Below are 26,263 nucleotides of genomic sequence, written 5' to 3'. Positions count from 1 at the left end.
CACGCATGAGTTTTATTGTTTTTGATAAGAGTAATTGCTGTTAGTAAACGAATTAGAATATAATATCGATTATATCATTTCATAAATAATTGAAAGGTTAAAATGTCTATGAAACTCAATTTTACAGTTGCGAAACGTCCATTTGTTGTTCAAACCCAAACCTAACCTAATGCCTGCACTACACTTTCTGGAAGTTGTCCGAACCGGAGTTACAACTAAAGTCGGCCGAGACCTACGACTTCGAGTAAACGATCACACTGCCGCAAATTTCATATGTCGTCCGGACGGCGGCTTCTGTCACGTACAGCTGGCATATTTGCGCGCGCTCGAAAAATGTGCCAAACAATCGCAATTTTTAAATTGTCATTTTATTAAAATTACGCTACTGATAATTATCAAAGTTTGCGTGGGCACTCACCGATACAATATCAATGAAAACTTTTCGGTCGTAAATATTCAATTTACGCAAAATCTTTGTCGACTTTTGCAAAATGCCAAAAGGCATAAAAATGATACTTCAGAATACGAACACCACATCTGTGACTATCCTAGAATTTGTCGCCATCGATTCTAAATAAGAATTCGGTATGGTGTGACATTTATATAAACCGATCTAGGAACATACATAAGAATATTCGAAACGATTTTTTTTAACAAAATCAAGTACGACTAATTATTTTTTAATTATTTAATTTTTTATGAAAAAAAATTTAATAATATCTGTTAGAAAAATATACTATCAAAAATATAATTAATCCCTTTTGGTGCCCTAATATATTCAAAGATGTCAGTAAGAGTCTGTTGAAGTCCCTGATAAGCATGTGGTATTATAACTTGACCACGTAACCACGATTCAGCGCTTGACATGCGTGTTAACCATAAGGGGCCTACGCGCATATTGAAATTGAACCGAGTTACTCGTTCTATCTCAGTTTGCAAAACACCATATCATCATCTCTCTCACTCTCGTTACTTATCACGCGAGAGAGCGAAAGGGGAAGTATTTCACCACTCGTACTCGAAAGAGCAGCTTCGACTTCGGTCCTTTTGCCGACAATATTCGGAAGCGCTCGAAGCTGGGCAAGACGACTGAATTACCCCCACTTTACCTCCCGTTCTCGGCAACCTCGGACAACTTCCGAGATTTTATAGCGGGCAGAACTGAACTCGACCGAAGTAACCCACTATATTCTCCGTCCTTGGCCAACCTTGGCCAACTTCCAGAGAGTGTAGTGCAGGCATAATAAAAGTTCTAAAAATAATCATAGTTTTGGAACTTTTATTAGGTCAAGTCCAAAATATAAACTAAACCAACTCATCTCTCAGGGGAAAATAAGCGGAAGTATAAGTACAGGCAGATATCGCATCTTACATATTGCTTTATAGTTAGTCTGCATTTCGATATTACACTATGTTTTAAAAATATAATACCTATCCTTACCGATATTGCTATAAACTTCCAATATAAGAGGGGTAATCAAAGTATATTCAAGCCGAATTTTCACCGTCGCAGTGGAACGCTCGTTACCGAGCGTTCCCACTGCGACGGCGCCGACACGATTTTATTGCTTTTGACACGATTTTATTGCATCTTACATATTGCTTTATAGTTAGTCTGCATTTCGATATTACACTATGTTTTAAAAATATGATACCTATCCTTACCGATATTGCTATAGACTTCTAATATAAGAGAGGTAATCAAAGTATATTCAAGCCGAATCGTCACCGTCGCAGTGGAACGCTTGTTACCGAGCGTTCCCACTGCGACGGCGCCGACACGATTTTATTGCTTTTGACGTGAATTTTTGCCTTCTGAGAAGCGATAATTGTTTTTGCGCTCTCCTATTGGGCAAAATTCGGTTTAGATGTGCTTTATTCGATTCTCGCTCATATTATTGTTATAAAAAGTAAATTCGTGAATGAATAATAATAATTAACTATTCATTCATCAAGTAAAGGACTATATACTCTAACGAAAATCACAGCCGGGATACTTTTAAGCGCTCCATCTGCATGTTTTTTGCACGTATCGCCAAAAACAAACACCAGATTTTTTATTGCAGATAAGATACACCAAATACGCTTTAGACGATAAGGTAGATGTCATCCAAAGGCACGAGAAAAGATAAGAATAGCAAAAACAAAGCAGGGCCATCGAGATGGAATTGAAGGCCAAACGCGGCAAAAAACTGCAATTGCGAAAAAGCAGGGGTAGCCAATAAAACATTTTGAGGCTGGCAAATAAGTATGAAAGGTAATATTATATTATATTAATAATATGACGAAGACGGTATGTATGTCCATTTCTACAAAAGCCACACTACATTCTTCTCTACCTATCCAACAGTAGATAGAGATAGATCGTGTGTTTTTTCTGTATTATTCTGAATTTATTTTATTAAAATATTTTGTTGTAACATAACAAAATTAAGTCTAACAGGGTAGACACAATCAATGCCCACAAATAATTAGTGAAATAGGAAAATTATAATTATATAATAATCAGTAAATCTTTTTCTGTAACATATATAGGCGGTAGCCCAATGCGTTACAACAGTGTATACAGAATCAACATCAGATTAAAATTACGTCTATAAAGCAATGTCATATATTTTATTAATTACTATTACTACAGTTTACAATTACTAAATGTCATTATGCAGGATTTTATTTTTATTATTCATTGCAATATTAATCAGTGAGATTAGGTAAAAATCTATTATAATTCTACTTATATAATAATCATTAATTCCGATCATCCAGACACTATAAAAATATATCCAATTAGGTATTATAATAATTTAATAATAAGTTCCTGAAAATATATTGGCATAATATTTTATAAATTTATTTTCAAATATAAATTGTTTAAAAAATATTTTTTTTATATTCATTTAACAAATATTTTTTTAATATTTATGTTAAAAATGAACTTTAGACATATTTGTTTGAGGTATCTTGTTTTAAAACCTGTTTTTTGTCATCTTTAAAGGACACTCATGTGTCAGTTTCGACTGATCTTCGGTCGTGCAACAACCATAAACTATTTTGCATGTGATTATAATCATAAAAAATATATATTTATATGGTAAATGTGTCATAAAATGCTCGAACGTGTCGTTTTTGCTTTAACAAATATCATTCCGAGAATTTAAACGCGATAGACATGCCATTTAAGAACTGTAGCTGATTGCAAATGATTAAATATTGACGCAGCACAGCGTGACGCATAATTTGTCACAGATAAAATTATGAGATATCTACTAGAAAAAATATTTTATCCGACAGGATCTAGTGAAATTATATGCTGCTTTAAACTGTCATTTAACAGGCGTGTAAACAAATGTAAAATACTGTATTTTGTTTCAAAAAATAGTTGACACATTACCTGTTCAGACCAAAATGATCATCTGCGTAGTGAATAAATACAGTTTCACTGATATTGACTAATATAACTATAGATTAATTGTTTGATACATTTTAACTAGCCTATTTAATAAAATTATATTTATATAATACTAGTTAAAATATGAATTCACTTGAACGACACAAAGATTCTAAAACTAGCTATAGTTTTTTTTAGCTTTCATTGGGTTAGATTTGGGTGTGAACATAAAATAGACGTCAGTGAAATGAGTTAAATAATTTTTCGCTAGTATAAATACATATTCACCAGTGAAAATGTATTCCGATATGATTTCACTGAAATTATATTCAAACTAGTAAAAATACAATTTCACTGTAACATATTGACAGCGTTTTTTTTTTTTAATATTAAATTTGAATTGCGCCTAAAAATGAGTGTAGTGTAGACAAGACAATACTTTAAAAAATGTGATAATTTTAACTTGTAAACAAAAAGTGATTACTTTTCACCACCACATTAAAAATTTATTTTGCAACCTCCTCAATACTCCCCAAGATAGTGAAAAATATCTTAATGGTAAAAAACTGAATTCTGTGAAAGACATTAGAACTTTTCTGGATGAGTTTTTTGTAAGGATAGAATTTATAAATTTACTAATAGGCAGGATAAAACTATATATATATATATATATATATATATATATATATATATATATATATATATATATATATATATATATATATATATATATATATATATATATATATATATATATATATATATATATATATATATATATATATATATATATATATATATATATATATATATATATATATATATATATATATATATATATATATATATATATATATATATATATATATATATATATATATATATATATATATATATATATATATATATATATATATATATATATATATATATATATATATATATATATATATATATATATATATATATATATATATATATATATATATATATATATATATATATATATATATATATATATATATATATATATATATATATATATATATATATAATATAATAATACAAATTATATAATTGTTAATACATATTGTTACTTTTAAAGAGCTACGAATGCTAGACATTTATATTTTCAAGTCTAATAGTTTTAAAATATAATGCTAAATTAAAATTAAACAAATTTGAAAACTGGGTTCTAGCAGCAAAAAAATATTTTTATCTACGATGACTTTTAATATAAATTCACCCTCGGAATGTACCTTTTTTCCCAAAAAGAAGTTGCGTCGTTATTTGTGGACGTTTTACTACCAGTGAAAACCAGTCTACGAATTTTAATGAGCGAAGTTTATTTAAAAAAAAAAATTATGGTTTTGATGAGTGCTGTGTAGACCGTAGTCTTCAATAGTTTAGCAGTACCTGCTTAGAGTTTATGATTAATACCATTGGTGTCTGGTGTAATCTGAGATGACGCAGAGAGTAGACGTGTCTCATAACATAATTATTCATGATACCGATTCACTTTGGTTTCAAATATAACTCTGAAACGTTAATTCAAATTCGTTTAAGTTACGTCACCAGTGACGTATGGTCATATGCTTAATGCAAATTAACGAGCGTGGGGGTAGTTATGATTATTTTAATCGCATTAGCACATTTAACAGATATATGTTTTTAGGATCGTTACACAGTTCAAATGGAACGTTACATCACATTTTGCATAACTATTGTGAAATATCTGATCTTTTAATCTGAGTAATTGGGTTGGAAGAGTAGGGAGTTGTACCCAATATGTCCCACACCCTGAGCGATATGAAAGCTGTATTGCAGTAAGTTCGTGATCGAGATCAGTATAATAACATATATAGCAATGTACAATAATATTTCTATTTTGAGTATAAAAATATTATGGTAGTGATGAACAACAGTTCTAATTTATTTTGATATTATTTATGATTTAATTTGACATAAATAAGTTTTGTGACATGAAAAGTAGTAGTAAGGATTATGTTGTTGTATTATAATTAAATTTCATGTGAGTCAATATGGCGTTCGATATTGAGAGTGCTAAAAACAGAAGTGCTTTAATTTAAACATAAAATAATAAATTGAGCATTTTTATGGCAAGCAAATGGCAAAATGTCAGTTTGCGTTATAATATTACACACGTGTATCATAAAACAATCTTTTATATCAAGATAACTTGGCTTTAGTGGTATGCAAACATAATATACAAGCGCTATCGCATTTATAACATATACTATATTTATTTTTATATTTTTACGAAGTACGTATAATTAAAAGATTAAATATGATAGTCATTAGAATACATAATGGACGTTGTTTTATATGAGTTATTAAACTTAAGCTAAAAAAATAATAATTTAAAAAGCTTTAATTTGTCGGGACCATCCGAGACAGTTGCGACGAAAATATTCCTGCTACAAGGAACTACTAAAAGCATTTAAACTGATTGATTTATAATTGTCATTGGAACTTTTTAAATCGGCGTTATAAAACCGAAGGGTCGGTGTAGTACCAAGCAGAACTACATGTATAAAGTTCATTGTCATTTAGCACAAAAAATTGAAAAGTATTTATTAAATCAATATAAAACAATGATATTAAATTTTAAACATAAGAAACTCCTTATGTAGGTAAATAAACATACAACATATTATGGTAATACGTATGAAGTTATTATTAGATCATTATAATATCTGAAAGGCTAGGTTTCGAATCCAATATAAACTTTAGTGTTTTTATTCTTATTTTTATAGTGTCTGGTAGGTCGGAATTAGTGATTATTATATAATTAGAATTCAAATCGATCTTAACGTAGGAGGTTTTACTATATTTGCCTAATCTCAAAAACTAATATTGCGATAATAATTATTAAAATAGATAACACTAATTTCAGTCTGATGTTGTTTATGTTTATCCTGTTGTAACGCATTAGACTAACGTGTGTTATGTTGCAACAGAAGATTATAATATAATTTTAATTTAGATTGATCATCAAAGAATAAGTTTTTCTAGCTTTCCCTAATCTCACGGATGATAAATAAACGAGCTAGGTCTTCAAAGCGACGTATATTGATTTTAATGTGTAATAATAGTTGATAATAAATACAATTTATTGTCTTTAATTTTCAGTCGTCATATTAAAACAAAATTTAAAAAAAATAAATGAGAAATTTATTACACTATAACAAATAATCTGTTCCTGTCCTGAAGCATCGCATTGGTCAGATGATCAAGAATTAAAAAGCACGTATTTATATGTTCGAGCACGGTCATACCAAATCACATCCACCAGGACTCTTTTTAATCTACTTTTGTAACCTGACAGGCGTCAGCCCAATGCATTACAGTAGGGTAAATCTGTATCAACGTAAGTATTAACACATACCCTTCTGTTTTTATGCGAAATTATTTTGATAAAAGGTGGCATTTTGCTAAAATTGAAATCTTTATTACGTTTCTGTAAAATTTAAACTTTTTAGCAAAATATTTTGCTATCACGCGAAAACGCGTGAACGGGCCGTAATATGTTTACCATTAGACTTTTTCAGTCTGAAAATCAGTGACATGTATAAAATTAATGATAAATTATTATGTGTGTTATATTTTATAATCAATAAATATAACTTTGCAGCTGGGGTCAGTTTTTTTAACAATAAGAATTCGATTCTACTGCGGTGACTCGAACCAGCGAACTCTAAGTTATCGGTCTATATTTTACAGACTACCCTATTTTAAACATATTTCTGTTACGCTTAGTTCACTATAACTCGCACTAAGCTGAGCTACATCAAATCGAACGAGAATACCCTTGAAAGTACGAATAAACAGCCGCTTCTCATTTCACCTGAATCTCAAGAGTTCAACTTGATCTTCGAGACGACTTTAAACTACGTAGCGTAAACTACGCAAACCAACAATTGCATAAATTGCACAGCGGTTAATTTTTTTTGTAAGGATTCATACTGTGAATTTAACCTATTTTTTTGCGCACTTGCAGACACAAACTCATATGGCATGATTTTGAAATTTTATGGTGGCACTTTTGGTGATGAAATCAATAACATTTTATTCAAAAATTAAAATTCGAAATCAAAGAGATGATTTTTATTTCATGATATGACCAAATAGTTATGTTCTGAGGTTGTATCATGGGGTATGTATGTTTTAATGTAACTTTAAATACGAATCCAATAGTTTACGTACTAATACGTATGCGAGGTGTAATAGTTATAATATAAATCGACACAGAAAATACATTTACCTCATGATACGACCGATGTTGTATCTTGGGGTAGATGTATTGATGATGTTACATTTTACGAATTTAATATTTTTTACCCTACAAGTGCGAGGTATTACTACAATTAAAAAAATAGTATTTACCTCAAGATACGACAAAATAAAGATGTCGTGGGGTATATTCTGTTGTGATTGTGTCACTTTTTCGAAGAATCTATACTACATACATATACGGTAGAGCAGGGCTCAGCAACCTATGACCCACGGGTCACCAAGTGACCCGTTTGGTGATTTAAAGTGACCCATTTCAGTTCTGCAAATATTTTTTTTTAACGTATACATATTAGGACAAAAAAAAAATTGTTAGGACCAAAAATATTCACTAACCCGAATATTTTTTTAATAGTCACATTTTAATTATTTTGACCCGCAGCCAAAAAAGGTTGCCGAGGCCTGCGATAGAGAATAGTATAATCGACTTTGCGGTTGCAACTTGGGTATGGATATAGTGTCACTTTTTGGACGGTATCTATTTTCTAGCCTGAGAATATGATAGGTAATATTAAAACTATAAATTGAAAAATATAATAGCCTCAAGATACGACTGATATAATTTTGTTTTGATGTTCTATCATGGGGTATGTGTATATAAATTTACACTTATCTGAACCATTCACAAACTTTCAATACCATTATTGCAAGAGGCAATATTTTAATATAAATCAACAGCAAAAGGACCTCATGGTTGTATCATGGGGTATATGAATTTATGATAAACAATAATCTTTACAATGATATTTTGTTCCTAGGTTGTATCATGGGGTATTCATGTTAATGGTTCACTTTTTTGACGCATTAATCAGTTTCTACAATGATAATGAGAAAAATAATACTCAAATTCATAATCGTGATCGAAAGCGAAATTTACCTCATGATACAACCATATAAATTTGTTGAGGTTGTAACATGGGGTAGGTGTTAATTTTTGTACGAATTCAATTACAATACAAAACCTAAATTTTTTAGTTAATTTAATACAAAAATTAAAATTCGTCAATGAAACAATTATGTTTACCCCACGATACGACTAAATACGCGTGGATTGAGGTTGTATCACGGGGTATGCGTATTGATCGTGTCACTTTCATTATAAGCTATACAGCTCTCTATACTAGGCACGCTAAGTGTAGTTGTTAACATTAAACATGCATAACATGTCGTAGTTTTAATCATATAGATATGAAACATATTTTAAAAATTATACTTGGAAATATTTCGATTGAGTTTTTGTTTAAAAATATCGGTAATTAAAAAAAATATAAAATTGCAATATTCGGTTCAAAAATCTTTTCTTATAACACACTTATATATACCGAAATCTATCTCATTCTTGTCGAACGAAGTGATCATAATCTGTTGGCTTTTCAATGCACATTGAAAAGGTCTTTTAAAGTTTTACAGCTAATATTCTGCTTTTAACCATTTGAGCGGTATTGCCGAACATGTACGGTGGTTTTGAGGTATTCCAGATAGTTATCAGGCGCGTGCGGTGAGATAGTTTCCCTCTTGCTCGCTCGCGTGTTAAGTGACGAGAGTGAGTGAGAGATAAGGGAATGCGGACCGCATGCATACATATCAAAAAAATGTTCATAATAATTTTATGAAAAATATTTTGAGCCTCTGAATTGACATGAAAAGGCCGAATAATATATAAAATATATTATTGAAATTTAATAATAGAAAGGCGTTAAAATAAATGTTTTAAACATACTAATACAAAAAAGTAGTAAAATAAATCAAAGCAATAGAACGTTGAGAGTCACTGATTTACTTTAAAAGCAATATAAAATATTAAAAAATAAATAGCACTAGATATTATGAAAAAAATACGTAAATTAACTCGCAGCCAGGTATATACAAACAAATTAACAAATTTGTATGAATGACTCATTACTCAAAGGGTTAATTTGTCCTAGATTTTTGTGATGACTAATTCAAATAAATTGTAAGTTGTACCAATAGGTGATAATTATTAAAACGGATGTCACTGATTTATCTGATGTCTAACTACTTAGTGGTTGTTGATTGTGTTTACCCAGTTAGCGTATGTCATGTTGCAAACACAAGATTTAAAATTAATAAAAATAAACCTGCGCAGACAAATGCCTAATGATACTTGCAAAGGTGAGAAAAGGATAATGGAACATAACTTGTCAATTGTAAATTCAAACAAAGAACGACATATCAACATAATACTCAAACTGAACACTAATCAAAGGGTTAAATGATCTTGACATGTTTATGGTAAGTCAGTGGCTTCCAACACTTTTTAAACACAAAAACATATTTTAATTTATTAAAACGCGATCAACAGTTAACTGATTTGTATCAATGCGAATACAAAAAAGTCATTAATAAATTGCATTTAAAATTTGACTTATAAAAGACCAACTTATCTTAGTCATTTTTTTGCAAACATTTTGGGGAGCTAAAAAAAAGATAAGTCACCTCAGACATTTTTATTTGTTTACGGATGCTGGTGAAGGTTAAAAAAATTACATCAGACATTTTTAAAATATAATTTTAAAAACAAATTAATTCACAGGCCGTCAGTTAAACAGCGCTGCAATAAACCATTAACATTCTTCCCAATGTATCACATCGTAAACAACGTTATCGCGAGTTTACACAACGACGAGAACACATCGCCGTTATTTGTACCGGATCAATACCTCGCAAACGCCGACTTTGAAACCCCTGGAACGCATTCTCCTCACATCGCGCATGCGCAAACTACTCCCACCATGAAAACTTAGGCGCTCAGGTTAGTGACCGCTCGGATTCATGGCGTGAGATACGTAAATTTCGCCGCGATGGACGACATTCCAAGCGTCTCTCCGGAACCGAAGAATTCGAGAAGAGTATTGACGCTGAGCACAAAGATGGAAATACTGCAGCAGCTAGAAAGTGGAGAGTCCGCTTCCTCTTTGGGGAGAGCCTACAGCGTCAATGAGTCTACCATCAGAACCATCAGAACGAAAGCGGACGTTGTTAAAAGGTCGGTGCAAAACTCTAGCGAGACGTCTATGAAGTACTGCCGCAGGGTCAGAGACCCTTCCATTGAAAAGATGGAGAATATGCTATCGGTGTGGATCGAAGATAACAACCAGAATTCTGTGCCTCAAACTGCAACAAGCATACGAAATAAAGCGCTTAAGATCTATCAATACTTAAAAAGAGAACAAGGAGAAGAAATCAAACCGTTAGCATTCCAAGCCAGTAAAACTTGGTTCGAGAAGTTTAAAAAGAGGCAGCTTCTGACGAACACAACATTTAGCGAAGAAGAAGTGAGCGTCGATAGTAAATCTGCTGCTGCATTTATTGAAGATTTGTTATTTATCATAACATCTGAAGGCTATTCTCCGCAGCAAGTTTTCAATATGACGGAAATGGAACTGTTTTGGAAACGCCTGCCTTCTAGGACTTTCATATCGACGGAGGAAAAGACAGCATATGGATTCAAAGCCAGGAAAGATAGCTTGACTCTGATGCTCAGCTCTAACGCATCAGGCGATCATAAATGTACACCTTTGGTGTTGTACCACTCTCAGATGCCCAGAGCTCTTAAAAATGTTCATACTCTACCTCTTCATTGGAGAGCTAATCAAAAAGGATGGATGTCTTCTACGCTCGTAGAAGAATGGTTGACGGATTGCTTCGCTCCAGAAGTGAAAAAATACTGCACAGAAAACAGTATTCCTTTCAACATTTTATTGATTTTAGATACATCTCCTTGCCATCTACCTCAATTGAATAGTCTGAATCCTAACATACAGGTAGTATTACTACCGCCTTGTACAGCTACAATATTGCAGCCTTTAGATAATGGCGTTACTGACAATTTTAAACTATGCTATGTGTTACACATACTAAAGCAGTTACATGCAGAATTTAAAGAACTAGATAAGGATTCTGTGCGACAATTTTGGAAGAAGTTTAACATTAGACATTCCACGGAGATGATAATGAGAGCGTGGGATTCGATTAGCGATAGAGTGATCAATATGTCTTGGAAGGTGTTATGGAAAGAGTGTGTGATGGATTCTAAAGGATCAGATGAGTGCCAAAGCGATTATATAGATGAAATAGTAAGATTGGGAAAGAAGGCAAAGTTTAGTGTTTTTGATGAAAGTGATGTTAAGGAATTGATCGAGAGTAATAAGATTGATATGCAAGAAGATGAGCTTGATTATTTGTTAAAGTCAAATACAGAATCTACTGACACTCACAATATTGTTGTTAAAAGCGAAGATATTTATTATGAGGAACTAGGCGAATTTATGAAGAAAGTCAATAGTTTGATTCAGATGGCAATTGATATTGATTCAAATATTGAGCGCAGTGTAGGTGTGAAGAGAAAGATAAACGAAGCTGCTTTTGAATATCAAAAAATGTATTTGAATAAGGGTAAAAAGAAGGTTAAAGGAAATCTGTAAAAATAAATGATGAATCACTTCTTGAGTTTTTGATTTGATGACCCATGAAATTATTCTTAAGGACATTGGAACAAGTAAATAGTTTAACGACGCACCTTGCTATAATATATAGCTGTCATGAACCAAGTTAAAAGACTGCCAAAGCCAAATGGAAGGTCGGAAAATTTAGTTTTTGTTAACAAAGGCAGTTAAATGCTTAACGCTATAGAAAGGTAAGAATACGCGATACAAAAATGTTGATAATAGCTGGCGAAACTTCTTGGCTCCACGCCTTAATTTGCTCTATACAAATTTTAGCATTTTTACTCCAGTCACATGCTAATTTACGACACGAGCGAAGAGAGTAACGAACCCAATACTAAGCAAACATAGTTCAACATTCCAAGATCTGGAGAGAATCTCAAAACTTTTTAATATATGTAAAAAACTAGGGTCATGGATGTAATTTATAAATGCAACGATACGGTGAGATTGATTGGTGGCGTTTGCTAAACTTATAATTTCCTGAGTGCAAGTCCTTGGAGAGCGTCGGGAAGTTGGCAAAGTATTGAAGAAGATATTTTTAAACCCCAATACATAGAATCCGTTCTAACATATTTTTATTGCTTTTTGTTTACTTGTACTGTGGCGTTAGTTTTGGCGTAAAATACAACGAGGTAATTAGCATTTTCGCAAGGAATGTCTATATTTAGATAACTAGAGTTGAATAATAACGATTGACTTTATTGTTAGACAATCTTGCATAAATATGCAAAATGTCACTCTTAAACAATAAAACTGAATACATAATGTATACATGTGACTATTTATAGAAGCGTTATTCAGTTGGCAATAAAATATAATAGTAATGCAATATCGATATCGTCATTGAAGATTTCAAATCGATGCAGAAAATAAAAATAGATTCAATTGAAATTTTTTTTAAGCAAAAACTTTTTCTGTTGTATTTTTCAAAGTATGACAAACTTAATTAGTAGATTTTGGTAGTATTTATCTTTCGAAACTGTATGAATCAAATCATTTATAAACAAGTCATATGTCTGCTGTGCGAAAATATGTTTTTATTTAATTTATTTACATGGTGATTATTGCGCAAACGAAAATTTAGCACAGCGAAAATTTCAAACAGCGAAAATTCTGATCATAAATTAGCAATATACACAAATACGCATATTTAAGAATACGTCAATATATACAAAAAAATGTTTGAATATATAACAGATGTTAATATAATTTTAATTTAGAAATAGCATGTTTTAAAAATATTTTACATTTTAAGAATAAAATATATCTTACGATCAAACAATCAATTGTGTGCGCAATTTTCGTTTGCGCAATAATCTGGGCACCGTTGTAATATGACATGCGCTACACCAGTGTAACAATACTGTGAAATATATATGGGCTTAAAAACGTTCCGTACTATACGGTCCGCCAAGGCGCTTATAATATTGTTCTGCAGATGTATCAATATCAATAAATCTGGAAGCTGGAGTTATCTAAATTAAATAAAAAGCCTCAAAATTTTCTCGGAATCTTCTACAATAATATTTGAACCTGGCAGCCGAGAAGAGTCAATCTACAACAGTTTTTTTATTTACATTACTTTTATTTCAGATATGCCTTATCCGTCTCCTTAAATTGCTGATATAATACTTTTCGCGCTGGTTTACCCGACCGCGATTTGCACTCGCGACGACCTAGGTAGGAGGTTGGGCCTAGTCTCAGTTTGCGCAGTATACTGAAGCGAAACCAGACTAAGTAAGGGTCGTAGTTACTAATCGGTCTTATACAGCTATTAAAAAAAGGCTGGCTGCTCAAGGGTAAAAAATATATATTTAATTGTAAATCAGAGGCAACTAAACAGTAAAGTAAAATAATACATACCTATTTCAATATAAATAATAAAATCTAAAAACAAATTGTCTATTTCTTATCTACTAACATTTATGCATATCCATTAATGATAATTATCCAGTAAAACTGTTTGATCTTACTTTAACAAAAAAAGAACCGAATATCTCCGTCGATATACAATAAATACTTATTGTGTAGGAACCACCCATAATCGTTGCTTTGAAATTGCACTATTGTTTATTGGCAATTGCACTAAAACCGTTAGAACCATATTTTACCAAAAGATCTGTATTATGAAATAATAAAGTCTGGTTCCGCCTCGAATCATCGGCATTAGTCAAAAGCAGGCGCGTACGGTGAGATACTTTCCCTTTCGCTCGCTCGTGTGTTAAGTGATGAGAGTGAGTGAGAGATAAGGGCGAGCGAAAGGGAAAGTATCTCACCGTACGCGCTTGGTCAAAATGTTGAGAACGATAGACTAAATCATATTCATGAATAACGAGAATTCAGCTGAACTCGTATCAAGCTAAGCGCAATTGACCGAAGTGATCCTTAAAAAGCAGCAACTTTCACTTAAAATTCAATAGTTGAACTTGATCTTCGATACAACTTAGACTCTAAACGCAGTATTACGGCAAGAGCGAACATACACACACACCTCGACAAGCCAAAGCCGCGCAAATAAACAAACGAGGACATCTATTCGTATGTATTTTATATGAATAAAACATTCAGGGGTGTGACAAAATAATTGGACCACTTCAACATTTCACATATTTTGATATTTTACAAGCAACTAATGTAGGAAATAAATGTTGTGCATTTAATGATTTTTATCTAAAAAAGAATGAATATACATTTGTATACCCATAAGGTTTAGGATACGATACAGTTACAGATTGAACGAAAGAGATTGTAATCAGTGTGCAGCAATTTGTGGTTCTATCAAAAAATTCGGTTTAGATGTGCTTAATTCGATTTGACATAAATACGGCAGTTCAAGTTTTCTTCTGTATGCAGATGATTCAAATTATTAAGAGTATAAATATAATTTCACTGTTTCAGTGAAATCATATCCGAATACATTTTTACTAGTAGATATGAATTATTACTAGCGAAAATATAATTTCAACTAATAGGCTCGACTGAAATTTAATTTGACAATTGCGAAACGTTTATTTGGATACAGTTGCTATAAATAAAATTAACTATTACACCTGTTAAAACGAATCAAGCAATTAATTTATTAATCTCACTGGTCAATATCAGCTAAACTGTATTTATTTACTGCGCAGATGATCCGGTACATGTACGTTGGAAACATTTTGGCTTCAACAAGATGATGTATCGCACTAAAAATATTTTTTAAGCCGAATTCAACAATTGGCGTTTACAACTCTCAGTTAAAGAAAACATTTTCTAATAGTAAAAATATAATAAATTTTATTATAAAATATGGTAAATTATATTTTCACTATTTGAAATAAATAACTAACAATAAACACGTATACCGATATGATTTCACTGAAATGCTAGTGAAAATATATTTTTATCGGTAATTTTGTAACATATATTATTGGTGGACAAATTGTACAGCATTGGATTAAAACTAGGTTCCGCTCAATATATTCAACTTAAATTTACCTGTATTTCTAAAAAAATGTTCACAAAGTAAATATACCGGCTAATAATCCGTGTCATGCACGTGACGTATCAGATACAAGGTTCACCAGCAGTATTGATTGCATTTCAGATAGAAACGTAAAATATTTTATTATTTTTGTATAAATAAATTAAAACATTCATAAAATATGTATACACATTTATTAGAGTAAATTTAAGGAATGAAACAGATTGGTAAAAAATATAGTATGTACTTTTTTTAGAGTTGTTAATGATCTTCGTTTATACAAACAATACAATTTGGTGGCAATGGCAACTAAACGGTTATACTATATTCTCGTAGTCTTATTTTTTTAAAAGCCCATAATTTGCACATTTAAAATATTTCTCACTCGCGCTCGTGAATCGTTTGTAAGTTATGAATAAATCGGCCATTACAAACATTTTTTTTATTTTGTAAGAAAAAGACAACCTAGTAAAATAAAGGTTAAAACGTGTTATTCAACAAGAAGAGGAACCAGACTGCAAAGCAATCTACCATAAAAGGCTGCAAATCAATTAGAAGAGCAAGCACGGCAATGTTAAATAAGATAGAAAGCATCACACAAGATAAATTACCCCGTACCGCATGTAGCGAGCGAAAGTGCACTCACACATGTCAGTCAACGATGAGGTATGATCAAAAAGTACACATGCACACACAGACAATATTATGTCATACAAAAGGTAAGTATAATTTGGCTTTGATCGAAATTGGAACGCGACACTCGGTTGGTACAACGACTTCTATGCGCAAGGCTATAATTATAATAATCAGATATAATTATAGGTTTGTTTACATGCAACAAAATGGCTATAAATATTATTGTATGTGAACAATGCGCTCGCAAGTGCAGTGACGTAAGTAAGAGAATAACGATCGGCCTACATTGGAGCCGAATAAGAATACTGGTAAGAATACAATAACACTTTTTTTGAATCCGGCATACGAAGTGCATTTCACTACATCTGGTAATCGTTGTACTCAACGTTCTTTTTGTTTAGAAAAAAAAACGATAGACAGTTTAATTGTATTTTTTATAGTTTATTACAAACACAAATATATAATTTATAACAAGATTCAAGTCATTAATACCGGTCCTTACATGAATAGGAGATAGAGCCAATTTAGGATCAATAGTATTATAGTTTAATTACGCCTACATTTCTGGGCGACCGTCTGATAATAACAAAAGATACGTACAATAATGTTATTCGATGTAATTTTGAGGTTTTTTTTTGTAAAATACTTAGGTATCACTACACGAAAAAACATTTGCTGCTTTAGATTTTTTAAAAGCCATTACTGAAACCCCCACAGGCTGATTACATATTTTTTTTATTTTAGCAAGCATTTTTGTTAATATGAATAATGTAAAATACTATAAATATAGTCTATAAGAATCATAAAAAAATTATAATATAATGACAGATTATATACACTGTCTCAGTAATTATTGGTCCAAGAGTCGCAATGGCAGCAAGTGAAATTTCATACTTTAACTTAGTCTGTAAATATAAATTATGATTCTAGGTGTAACACATATTGATTTAATGCTATAATATATACTAGCATATATCACTGATTTTTTTACAGTCTCATTGTGACGATTGTTACCCCGACGTGACGCATTGGGTCATGTTTATGTACTGTATAAATATGACCCAATGCGTCACGTCGGGGTAACGGGGTAATAAAAATACCATTATTAAACATTTTGCGTTGCGTTATATTGTCTTTGCCCTGAAGGAATAATCAACAACGCAAAACGTGACAAGAGTCATACTGAACTTAATTTTGGAAACGGTCACCAAAACGACCATCTCTTCTGCAAATTATTTCGGGATACTAAACAACAAATGTGAAAATGTTCGCACAATAAATACGTAGTTTGTTGCGAAGCGACCCGGAGAAAACTTTCCACTTGAATCGATTTTTTATTGTCTAGACGTAAATAGCAAATCTCTATCTTTGATGCGTATCAAAATATATTTTTAGTGTGAAATCTGTGGTTAATGTTATAATTTTGAACTCGAATCCTGTTTATCGTCAAGCGGTGACTCAAGTATCTCGATACGTGGGATATTATTCAATATAGCAAAACTGTGTAATTTCTCAATGCGTGTGTCCTTCTAAAATATTTTTCTAATAAACTAGAAGCTCAAATATGATGCAGAACGTTTAACAGCAAATTACTATTAATATATGAAGTACATAGATAATAAATTAGTATCGATTCACGAATGGTTTTTATATAATTTATATATTTTTATTACATACAATTAGTGGCTTTGTCAAAACCATCTGAATGCAAAAAATATTTGTTGCAAATATGTGTTAAAAGCATGATAAATAAAATGGTTACCAGTCTCCACAACGTTGAATGCAATTAAAAAATCTGACGGATTAGCTAAATGCATCTCCAAGTAAACCCTAAAAAATGGCCGTCCGGTGCCTTTATAAATATAAAATAATGTTATCGTATTGAAAAGCCAGTGAAATGCGTTACCCGGAATTACGATTAAAAAATATATTTCCAATTGGTCCAAACGTCGAGAGTAGGCGGAACAAAACCTCATCTATCTTGACCAGCGTACATAACGTACATCAGACAATTTAATTTGGATTACACTTCCTTCAGAAACATTCTACTTCAAAAGAAATTTCGTCACACGAAGAAGAGCTTAGCCAAGCATCGACCGAGACTTGAGAGTATGAAAAAGCCGCCGCTTCCCACTTCACGTTAACCTTGGTACAGAAACGGAGACGATCGTTTTTTATGCGACACAGACAATTTGTACGTAATTCAAAAACAATTGCAAATTAATTAACTGTATATTACAAATACATTGACTTTATAGTAAAAAATATGATTTATAACAATACTTAATGCAAAAGTAGCTGATGTTATTTTTAGAAGATTGTGCCTGTTGAAACACGTTCATTTTACTTAATTAAAAAAATCATTTTTCAGTTGATTTTTTTAATTCACTAAATCTTAATGGTATGAAGTAAAAACTCTTATAAATGTCCAAAAATGTTGAACGAGATGTTTGAAAAACCCCCCCACTCCCCCGCTTATTTATCGAGCGATATCTAATAGCTAGTAATAATAAGCAAAATTTTGCATTTAAGTGCACAATTCGCCACGTCAGGTAGAGGGCCCTAAGTGCTATGTGTGACTTAGTGGCAAGCATTGGGGTTTAAATTTTAGGACTAAGGGAATAATATACTGGGCTTTGTAAAATTTAATTGGGTGAAAAAATCGGCAAGAGATTTTACTTATCACATCGTCTGCGATGAGCGTAATGTGATCTTCTATATTTCTAGGGTATTCTCTTCAATTGCAGGCAAAAAGATGTGGAGAGTTTAAAAAGAGTGACAGACTCTTCGAAAAGCCAGGCGCTAACATAAAAGTAAGATCGCAATGGTATCTGTAGCCAGTTAATCTGAACTGAAGTAAAAGCTAAATGTCAAGGGACTTGAATTCATAAATTCAATTGAATACCACAGCATAAGCTAACCGTTACGGTTGGTAGGCCTAATATGCTGCTGAGAAATTATAAATAATGAGGCGTAGTTGGCTTTGAAGTCATTGAACACACATTTGGCACATTTAAAGTTTATTTCTAAATTATTAAAAAGGCATAAATTTATTTTCCTTGTCCTCATCAGAAGCAATTATGGTGCTATAAATTATTCTGGCTACTATTGTACAACAAAGTCTAAGTGAATGTGTCATTCGTTGTTTCTAGGATGAAGAATGTTCATTTTTATACAAAATGAAAGTCATTTTAAGTTCAACAAACCACACACAAAATTTAAACTCAATTTGCGTTCAACAAACATTGATAATGAACATTTTTAGCTGATGACGTAATTAAGAGCATCAGAATAAATACATTTTTATCTATTACTGAAATAGATTTTTAGTATGGTCAATGTAATTTTGAATCTATACAAAGATCGTTATGAACATGTTATGAACATACTAAAAAAAGTAATTTAAAATAGGCAAATGGTCTGACACGAAAGTGATGAATAGCATTATTAATTAAAATTTGTAAAGAAAGATCTTAAATAACGGGAAAGAAGGAAAACTTTTTTAGATGACTAGATAAATATATGAAAACAATCTAAAACTATGCAATTTATTTGAGTATTAACAATATATTTGTCTCTAAATTATGTTTACGTAATTAAAATAAAAACAAGAGATGGATAGAATTTGTATGTAAGAAGAATTTATTTGAAACAAAAACACTGACCCTATTCAACTTGACAATCGATTCCCTGCTGGGTCAGCAATTGTAGAGGCGGGTCGGAGTCGTGAAGAATACTTATCGATTTTTTAAGACTCATACTACACAGGCGTGAAGTTGAATCGCCACGTGTATTTTCAGCACCGTACTCTTTCAAGCGTCACAAGATTATTTCATTCACAAACAACCACGTGAGTTTCAGCAGTTTCACAATGATAGAAACGGGATTTGTTTGTGTGGGACTTCGAGGTCCCGCTCGGGTCTGCGTGACCACGAGCATGTACCGCTATCGTAGCTTTTAGAAGTCAGCTCGGTGAATATGTATGTATATGTTTAGTACACGTATGGAAGGGAATGAGATGGAACAACGCGGGGGAGCGCGTGCCATTTTGCACATAGCCCTTCGATGGTCGACAAAGGACCTCGAACTCCGTGAATGAAACACTGAGGTCACATACTTGGCAGTACTTAACTCATGATTATAGTAAAACAATGCGGTTAGCTCTATATATTCAAGCTTGGTGGTCGTTACTAAGAAAAAACATGTATTGTATATACAAAAATTGATATGTATTCATATGTATGTAAACATCCTCGACACTAGAAAAACAAGTACCACACTTTTTTTGATGAAAAATCATCAGCGACCACACTGTCGCAATACGCGGCGTCATGACGGCAGCCGTAAATGACGTCTGGACGGCGGCTTCTGACACGTACAGCCGGCATATTTGAGCGAGATCGAAAAAAATGCCAAATAATCGCAATTTTTAAATTGTCATATTATTAAAATTACGCTACTGATAATTATGAAAGTTTGTGTGGGCACTCACCGATACAATATCAATGAAAACTTTTCGGTCGTAAATATTCAATTTACGCAAAATCTTTGTCGGCTTTTGCAAAATGCCATTTGGCATAAAAATTATACTTCAGAATACGAACAACACATCTGTGACTATCCTAGAATTTGTCGCCATCGATTCTAAATAAGAATTTGTTATGGTGTGACATTTATATAAACCGATCTAGGAAAATACATAAGGATATTCGAAACGATTTTTTTTAACAAAATCAAGTACCACTAATTATTTTTTAATTATTTAATTTTATATGAAAAAAATATATAATAACGATATATGTTAGAAGAATATACTATCAAAAATATAATTAATCCCTTTTGGTGCCCTAAAATATTCAAAGCTGTCAGTAAGAGTTTGTTGAAGTCCCCGATAAGCATGTGGTATTATAACTTGACCACGTGACTACGATGCAGCGCTCGACATGCGTGTTGACAATAGGACGCGCATACTGAAATTGAACCGAGTTACTCGTTCTATCTCAGTTTGCGAAAAACCATATCATTATATCTCTCTCACTGTCGTCACTTAACCTTACTTAAGTATCTCACCACTCGCGCTCGAAAGAGCAGCTCCGACTTCAGTCCGTTTGCCGACAATGTTCGGAAGCGCTCGAAGCTGGCCAAGTCGACTGAATTACCCTTACTTTACCTCCCGTTTTCGGTAACTTCGGATAACTTCCGAGAGATTTTAGAGCGGGTAGAACCGAACTCGACTGAAGTAACCCACTATATTCTCCGTCTTTGGCCAACCTTGGCCAACTTCCAGAGAGTGTAGTGAAGGCATTAGGGCATTCTGAAACTCTCAGCAGAAAGTCGCCGAGCGTTGATAATTTGATAACTTGATACCGACTCTAAGTAACTTTAAAATTTTACTTCATTGAGGAGACGCGACGCTAAAAATGTTATGATTTGTATTCCAACGCTCCAAACAAAATGGCATTAGGATACGAGCCGTACTCCCACTTGTAAATATCTTAGAATTTTCTATAAAATCTCTCGAACAACAAGAATGGTTGAAACAAAGCATAAAAAATATTTAATATAATACATGCTACATTTATTGAGAATAAGATTTTCAATTTTAAATTCATAAAATGAATATGGCGTTTTATTTAATACTAATTATAGTTAATCAAAAATAGATATTTTAAATTTGACTACACAGCTCCCAAAATTAATTTTATTACGCATTGCAATATTTAAAAAAAGAATGAATAGGTTCAGTTAATTTGTTATTGTATATGTGACAAAGCCTTTTTTTTTGCATATTGTCTTGAAAGCCTTTTTTTGTAGCTGTTTTCGTCGCAATTTTATAGGTGTAGATTAAAAGATTATATAAAACACGGAAGATAAGATAATAAAGGAACTCAGTGCGTCAACAAAAATCTTGATAATCGAAAAAGAAAACACCTAAAGTTATCCCATTATTACTTATTTTTAAGATAAAATCTTTTTTCAATAATTTATCTTATCGAATCTATGTGGGCATTGTTTTGAGTTTCTATTATTATTTCATAATTTTAATACGATTTACATCATAATTTACACGGAACTGATTCACAGATTGACCTTCGATTATATTTTCTTTGAAAAAAAATGCTTATATGTATAATAAATAACACAGATATATTTTTATGATGAATTACACTATTATTAAATTTATATACAATGTTTGTGTGAATCATAAAAAATTGCATTATGCGTTATTTATTACATTTCTTTAAATATGATTAATTTTATATTAAAACGATGCGTCATTTAAGAGCTTTGTGTGAATTAAATTTCAACCACGAGCTCGTGCAATGCATTCCTATATAAAAACAAGTTGGTAGTCCCAATTGAGGTGAATGTAAGGATTGATACAAAATGTATTATTGTTATATTTAAAACTAAATATAAATGTATATATTTGAATCAACGTCCATTGATCATATTTTAAGAGGTCAAAACCTTCAGCCAAACAATTCGATTCGAATTACTATATGGTTTGATGGACACTTGATTAGTTGCAATATAAATTTGCTTAATCAAACTTGACGGTCGTTTGTTTTATTTGAGCACCAAGGAAATACGTGCTCATTGTGCCAGAGCGCAATTATAGCTCATTGTTAACACACATACTTAGGATACTTAAATTTTGTCGTAAAACTACTTTAAAGGCAGCTTTCTAAATTTGCATAGACTTTAGAAATCGCATGATCACTTTTGACCTTTCGCTAGACTTTACGACGTCTGTTTCTTTAACATAAAAATGCTAAAAATAAATTGGTACCTTAAATTCAATTGTGTACGTATCGACCGACCCAAATATGTACGCAGAATGTTAACTCTATTTTATTTTTATTTATTAATATTATTGACGTATTTGGAAATGTTCTGTGTTTATGCTCTATTTCTATGCCGTTTGACTGAGACAACCCTTATAATAAAACAGCAGATTTCCACTTCTATGTCAGTTCAAGACTAGCTAAGAAGTCAATGGATTCCAAGAGTTCAACCAGATTTTAAAGAAGACTTGGGGACTATATGAAACTGTTAATAATTAAGCACGTGTTCTCGATATACCATTATAAGTATATAAAATATATATTTATGTATGAAACATCAACAGAATTCCTTCCTGATTCATGTTTGTTTATACCTATAGTAAAATTGTTTTAATCTTGAATTAAGTCAACAAATCAAAAGTCACGTATGCATTATTACTTTTTGCTAAATAAACATGTTTACATGTTTACATATTTGGACTGGTAATAATTTATAATGCTGTGAGCAAACGTATCTGCGGTATAAATACTACAGTAGCGGCGCACAGTACAATTGTCACGTACTTTCGAGCTCAATAATACTGTACTACATTATCTGAACTGTCCACGCGTGGCACGCGATAGCACATTATCGATTTGCTTGACCATGTTACAGTGTGAATTACTGTTAAATATTGAGGGCAAATCAACAGTGAAAAAGGACAGTAAAACGTCAGAAGAGGTCTAGGAATTCTTGGGAAAAATATTATATGATGTTTTATATAAAGTGGTCGATTATTTTAGTTAGATACAAAACTTATTATTTCAAAAAAAAATAGTCTAAATGTTTAAAATGTAATAATATGTAGGGAAAATGAGGGATGAGTCAATATTTACAATGGAACAATATCACCCTAAATCTATTTACCAAGAACGGGTCGCTTCATAAGATTCCCATGTCATCTGGACGAAGTACCGTTACACGAAAGAGCATGCGTTATCTCTTTCTTCGTAGCATGCGACACCACTCCCACTTTTATTTCTAGGGGATCGGCGTCAGTTCTGGATTGTTAAATGAATAAATTTGATTAACCTACAATACCACTAACTTCATTTTATAATTTTACTACTTATGTATCTGATTTTTTTAATTTTGTGCAGAATTTTAACGATATTTTAAATAAATATAATTATTATAGTCATTATTAAATGTATTCCTACTATTTTTGTTTCCAAAAGCAATAAATTATTTTTTATTTATTATAAGAAAAGAGCATTATTATATAATAAAAATCAAATGGTAAATATTTCTTTAGAAGCGCAGGGTAACACCCCCACGGTGTATGGCTGAGAGGCAAATAATAGTGGATTCTAATTAGAATGTATCGGTAAACCGTCGAGCTTGATAGGGAATCTTATGATGCGAACGGGTCCTGCACACGTGCGGCATTTTAGACTTTCAAAGATATAGTTATATATTATGATCATTATTTCTATTGTTCAATTGTATTATTATAATATTCTAAATAACGTGTTTTTTTAAGTCAATATTTTAAAGAGAAGTAAGTAATATCGTTTTTTTTAACACCTTTGAAAAATATTTCACACATGAAGTGGATAATTGTTGATTTTCCATACATAGTTTAAATTTCCCTACAATAATATTCTGCTGAAAAGTCTCGCCTGGTTTAAGAAACGATCAATGATTTTCCCCAAAATACCACATTAAGGTCACCATATTTTTTTCGGATGTAAATTCGGTTTCGGATCTTTATTGCTGTCCAACCATTGTCCTAATCTCTTCTCATTATCGCAGAGAATCCATTTCTAATCGCAGGAAATGATTATTTTAAAGAATGTTTCTGTAGTAATGAAAAACTTATGAAGAACAGACTTCGAAACGTGTTTTGCCTTTTGGTCAGTTCGTGCAGTACCCATTTGTCATTTTTATCACCTTTTTATGGCATCTAAGAGTTGTGAAATTATTGCAGTAGTAAACTCTGCTGCATGTGTCCAATAGTATTTCTTAAACTTTTTTATATAAAGGTATTCCATGGGGCTCATTTTCAAAGTTAATATCTTCAGTTAGAATTCTCAAACAAACAGTTCTCTAGCTAATAGTACCCACGCCAAATCCTAAATTGATACTCCTTGTGACCTGCGCCGCATTGTGTTTCAGCTTGAATTAGTACAAGGATACATAAATCTTATGTCGATAATAAAATGCCAAGGAAGAGAAGCTGGCAATAAAAAATGATCACCCCTCGTGAATTAAGCAAAAATGTATTTACCCAATAAGAACATCTTATTTTAATCAGTTCGTTTGATGTTGACGCGCTGTTGCACGTCAACATCGAGGCAGCAAACTCCTCAATATGGATAAATTGAAAAGACGGCTAAAGAGCCCGAAGCTGATTTACTTTCAGTGATTGTGTAGGGTAGATCAGAAAAATTATGAACGCCGATGGGTGAATATAGAGAAATATAAATTATTAAAAATGTAATAAATTAATTATTGGTCATAAACAAGATCAGTTTTAATGTTTTATAATTAAAACAATTTTTTTTGATCTTACTACATTTTTTCTCGCTTCTGAATCATATAATTATGACCAGGTTGTTAAAAAAATTCTGACCGAAATTTGATTTTTATTCAGACCCAAACTTGATTTAAATTCTGACTATTTAATTTGTTGCCTATATATTTAAGTTTGTTCTCTTCAGCGATCATCTAGAAGTTAAAATAAGAATTCTCATTTTTTGAGAAAAGAAAAACACAGAAAAATCAGAATGCGGCACCCATCTTTCCAGTTTGTTGATTAATTTCAATCATCATGAATTTTTTTATATATGTAAATAAAATGATTTTTTAACCACTTTGTCAATTACAGACTAATTGCTAAACGATTCTAAAGAGCAATTGAAACGGTGCACTTATAGATGAGATAAGTAGCTAAATAAGTTAAAATGTGGTCCATCAGCAGGCAAAGTCGTGGCTTCGGTTTTTTGGACAGGTTGGGGTTTTTTACTGATGGATTACCTTAAAACAATACATATTACTTAACAGAATTAATTTCTAATGCCCTATATTCACATCTAAATTACACATATTTCCAAAACTTTAAATATTGATTACTTTAAGATGATTGAATAATAAGACTATAGTATATTTGAATGAGATGTGTTGAAATCTTGTAACTGTTTTATGCCCCCCCCCCAACAACAA

The 26,263-nt window shown here is 31.7% G+C and overlaps 1 protein-coding gene across 5 annotated transcripts in view; it reads right to left on the bottom strand.

The window, feature by feature from the left end:
- Window positions 1-26,263, bottom strand: part of Prp16 (ATP-dependent RNA helicase l(1)G0007) — a 72,055-nt gene that overhangs the window by 21,069 nt on the left and 24,723 nt on the right. The window contains exon 1 of one of the 5 annotated variants that reach the window (XM_088203394.1): window positions 19,936-20,375. The exons of 3 other annotated variants lie outside the window; for them this stretch is intronic. Coding sequence is in view for 1 of the 2 variants with exons in the window: in XM_088203390.1 (XP_088059516.1) it covers window positions 16,246-16,284 (39 nt within the window). In the remaining variant the exon portion in view is untranslated. Of the gene's footprint in view, window positions 1-16,245; window positions 16,436-19,935; window positions 20,376-26,263 lie in introns of those variants that run through there. One more of the 5 variants, XM_088203390.1, reaches the window with a different exon arrangement.

This window comes from Plectrocnemia conspersa, unplaced genomic scaffold (genome assembly GCF_051122295.1).
Source record: "Plectrocnemia conspersa isolate PC_06_02 unplaced genomic scaffold, ASM5112229v1 ptg000014l, whole genome shotgun sequence".
NCBI lineage: Eukaryota > Metazoa > Arthropoda > Insecta > Trichoptera > Polycentropodidae > Plectrocnemia > Plectrocnemia conspersa.
Note: the sequence above shows the minus strand (reverse complement) of the source record. Positions and strands in the feature narration are given on the sequence as shown.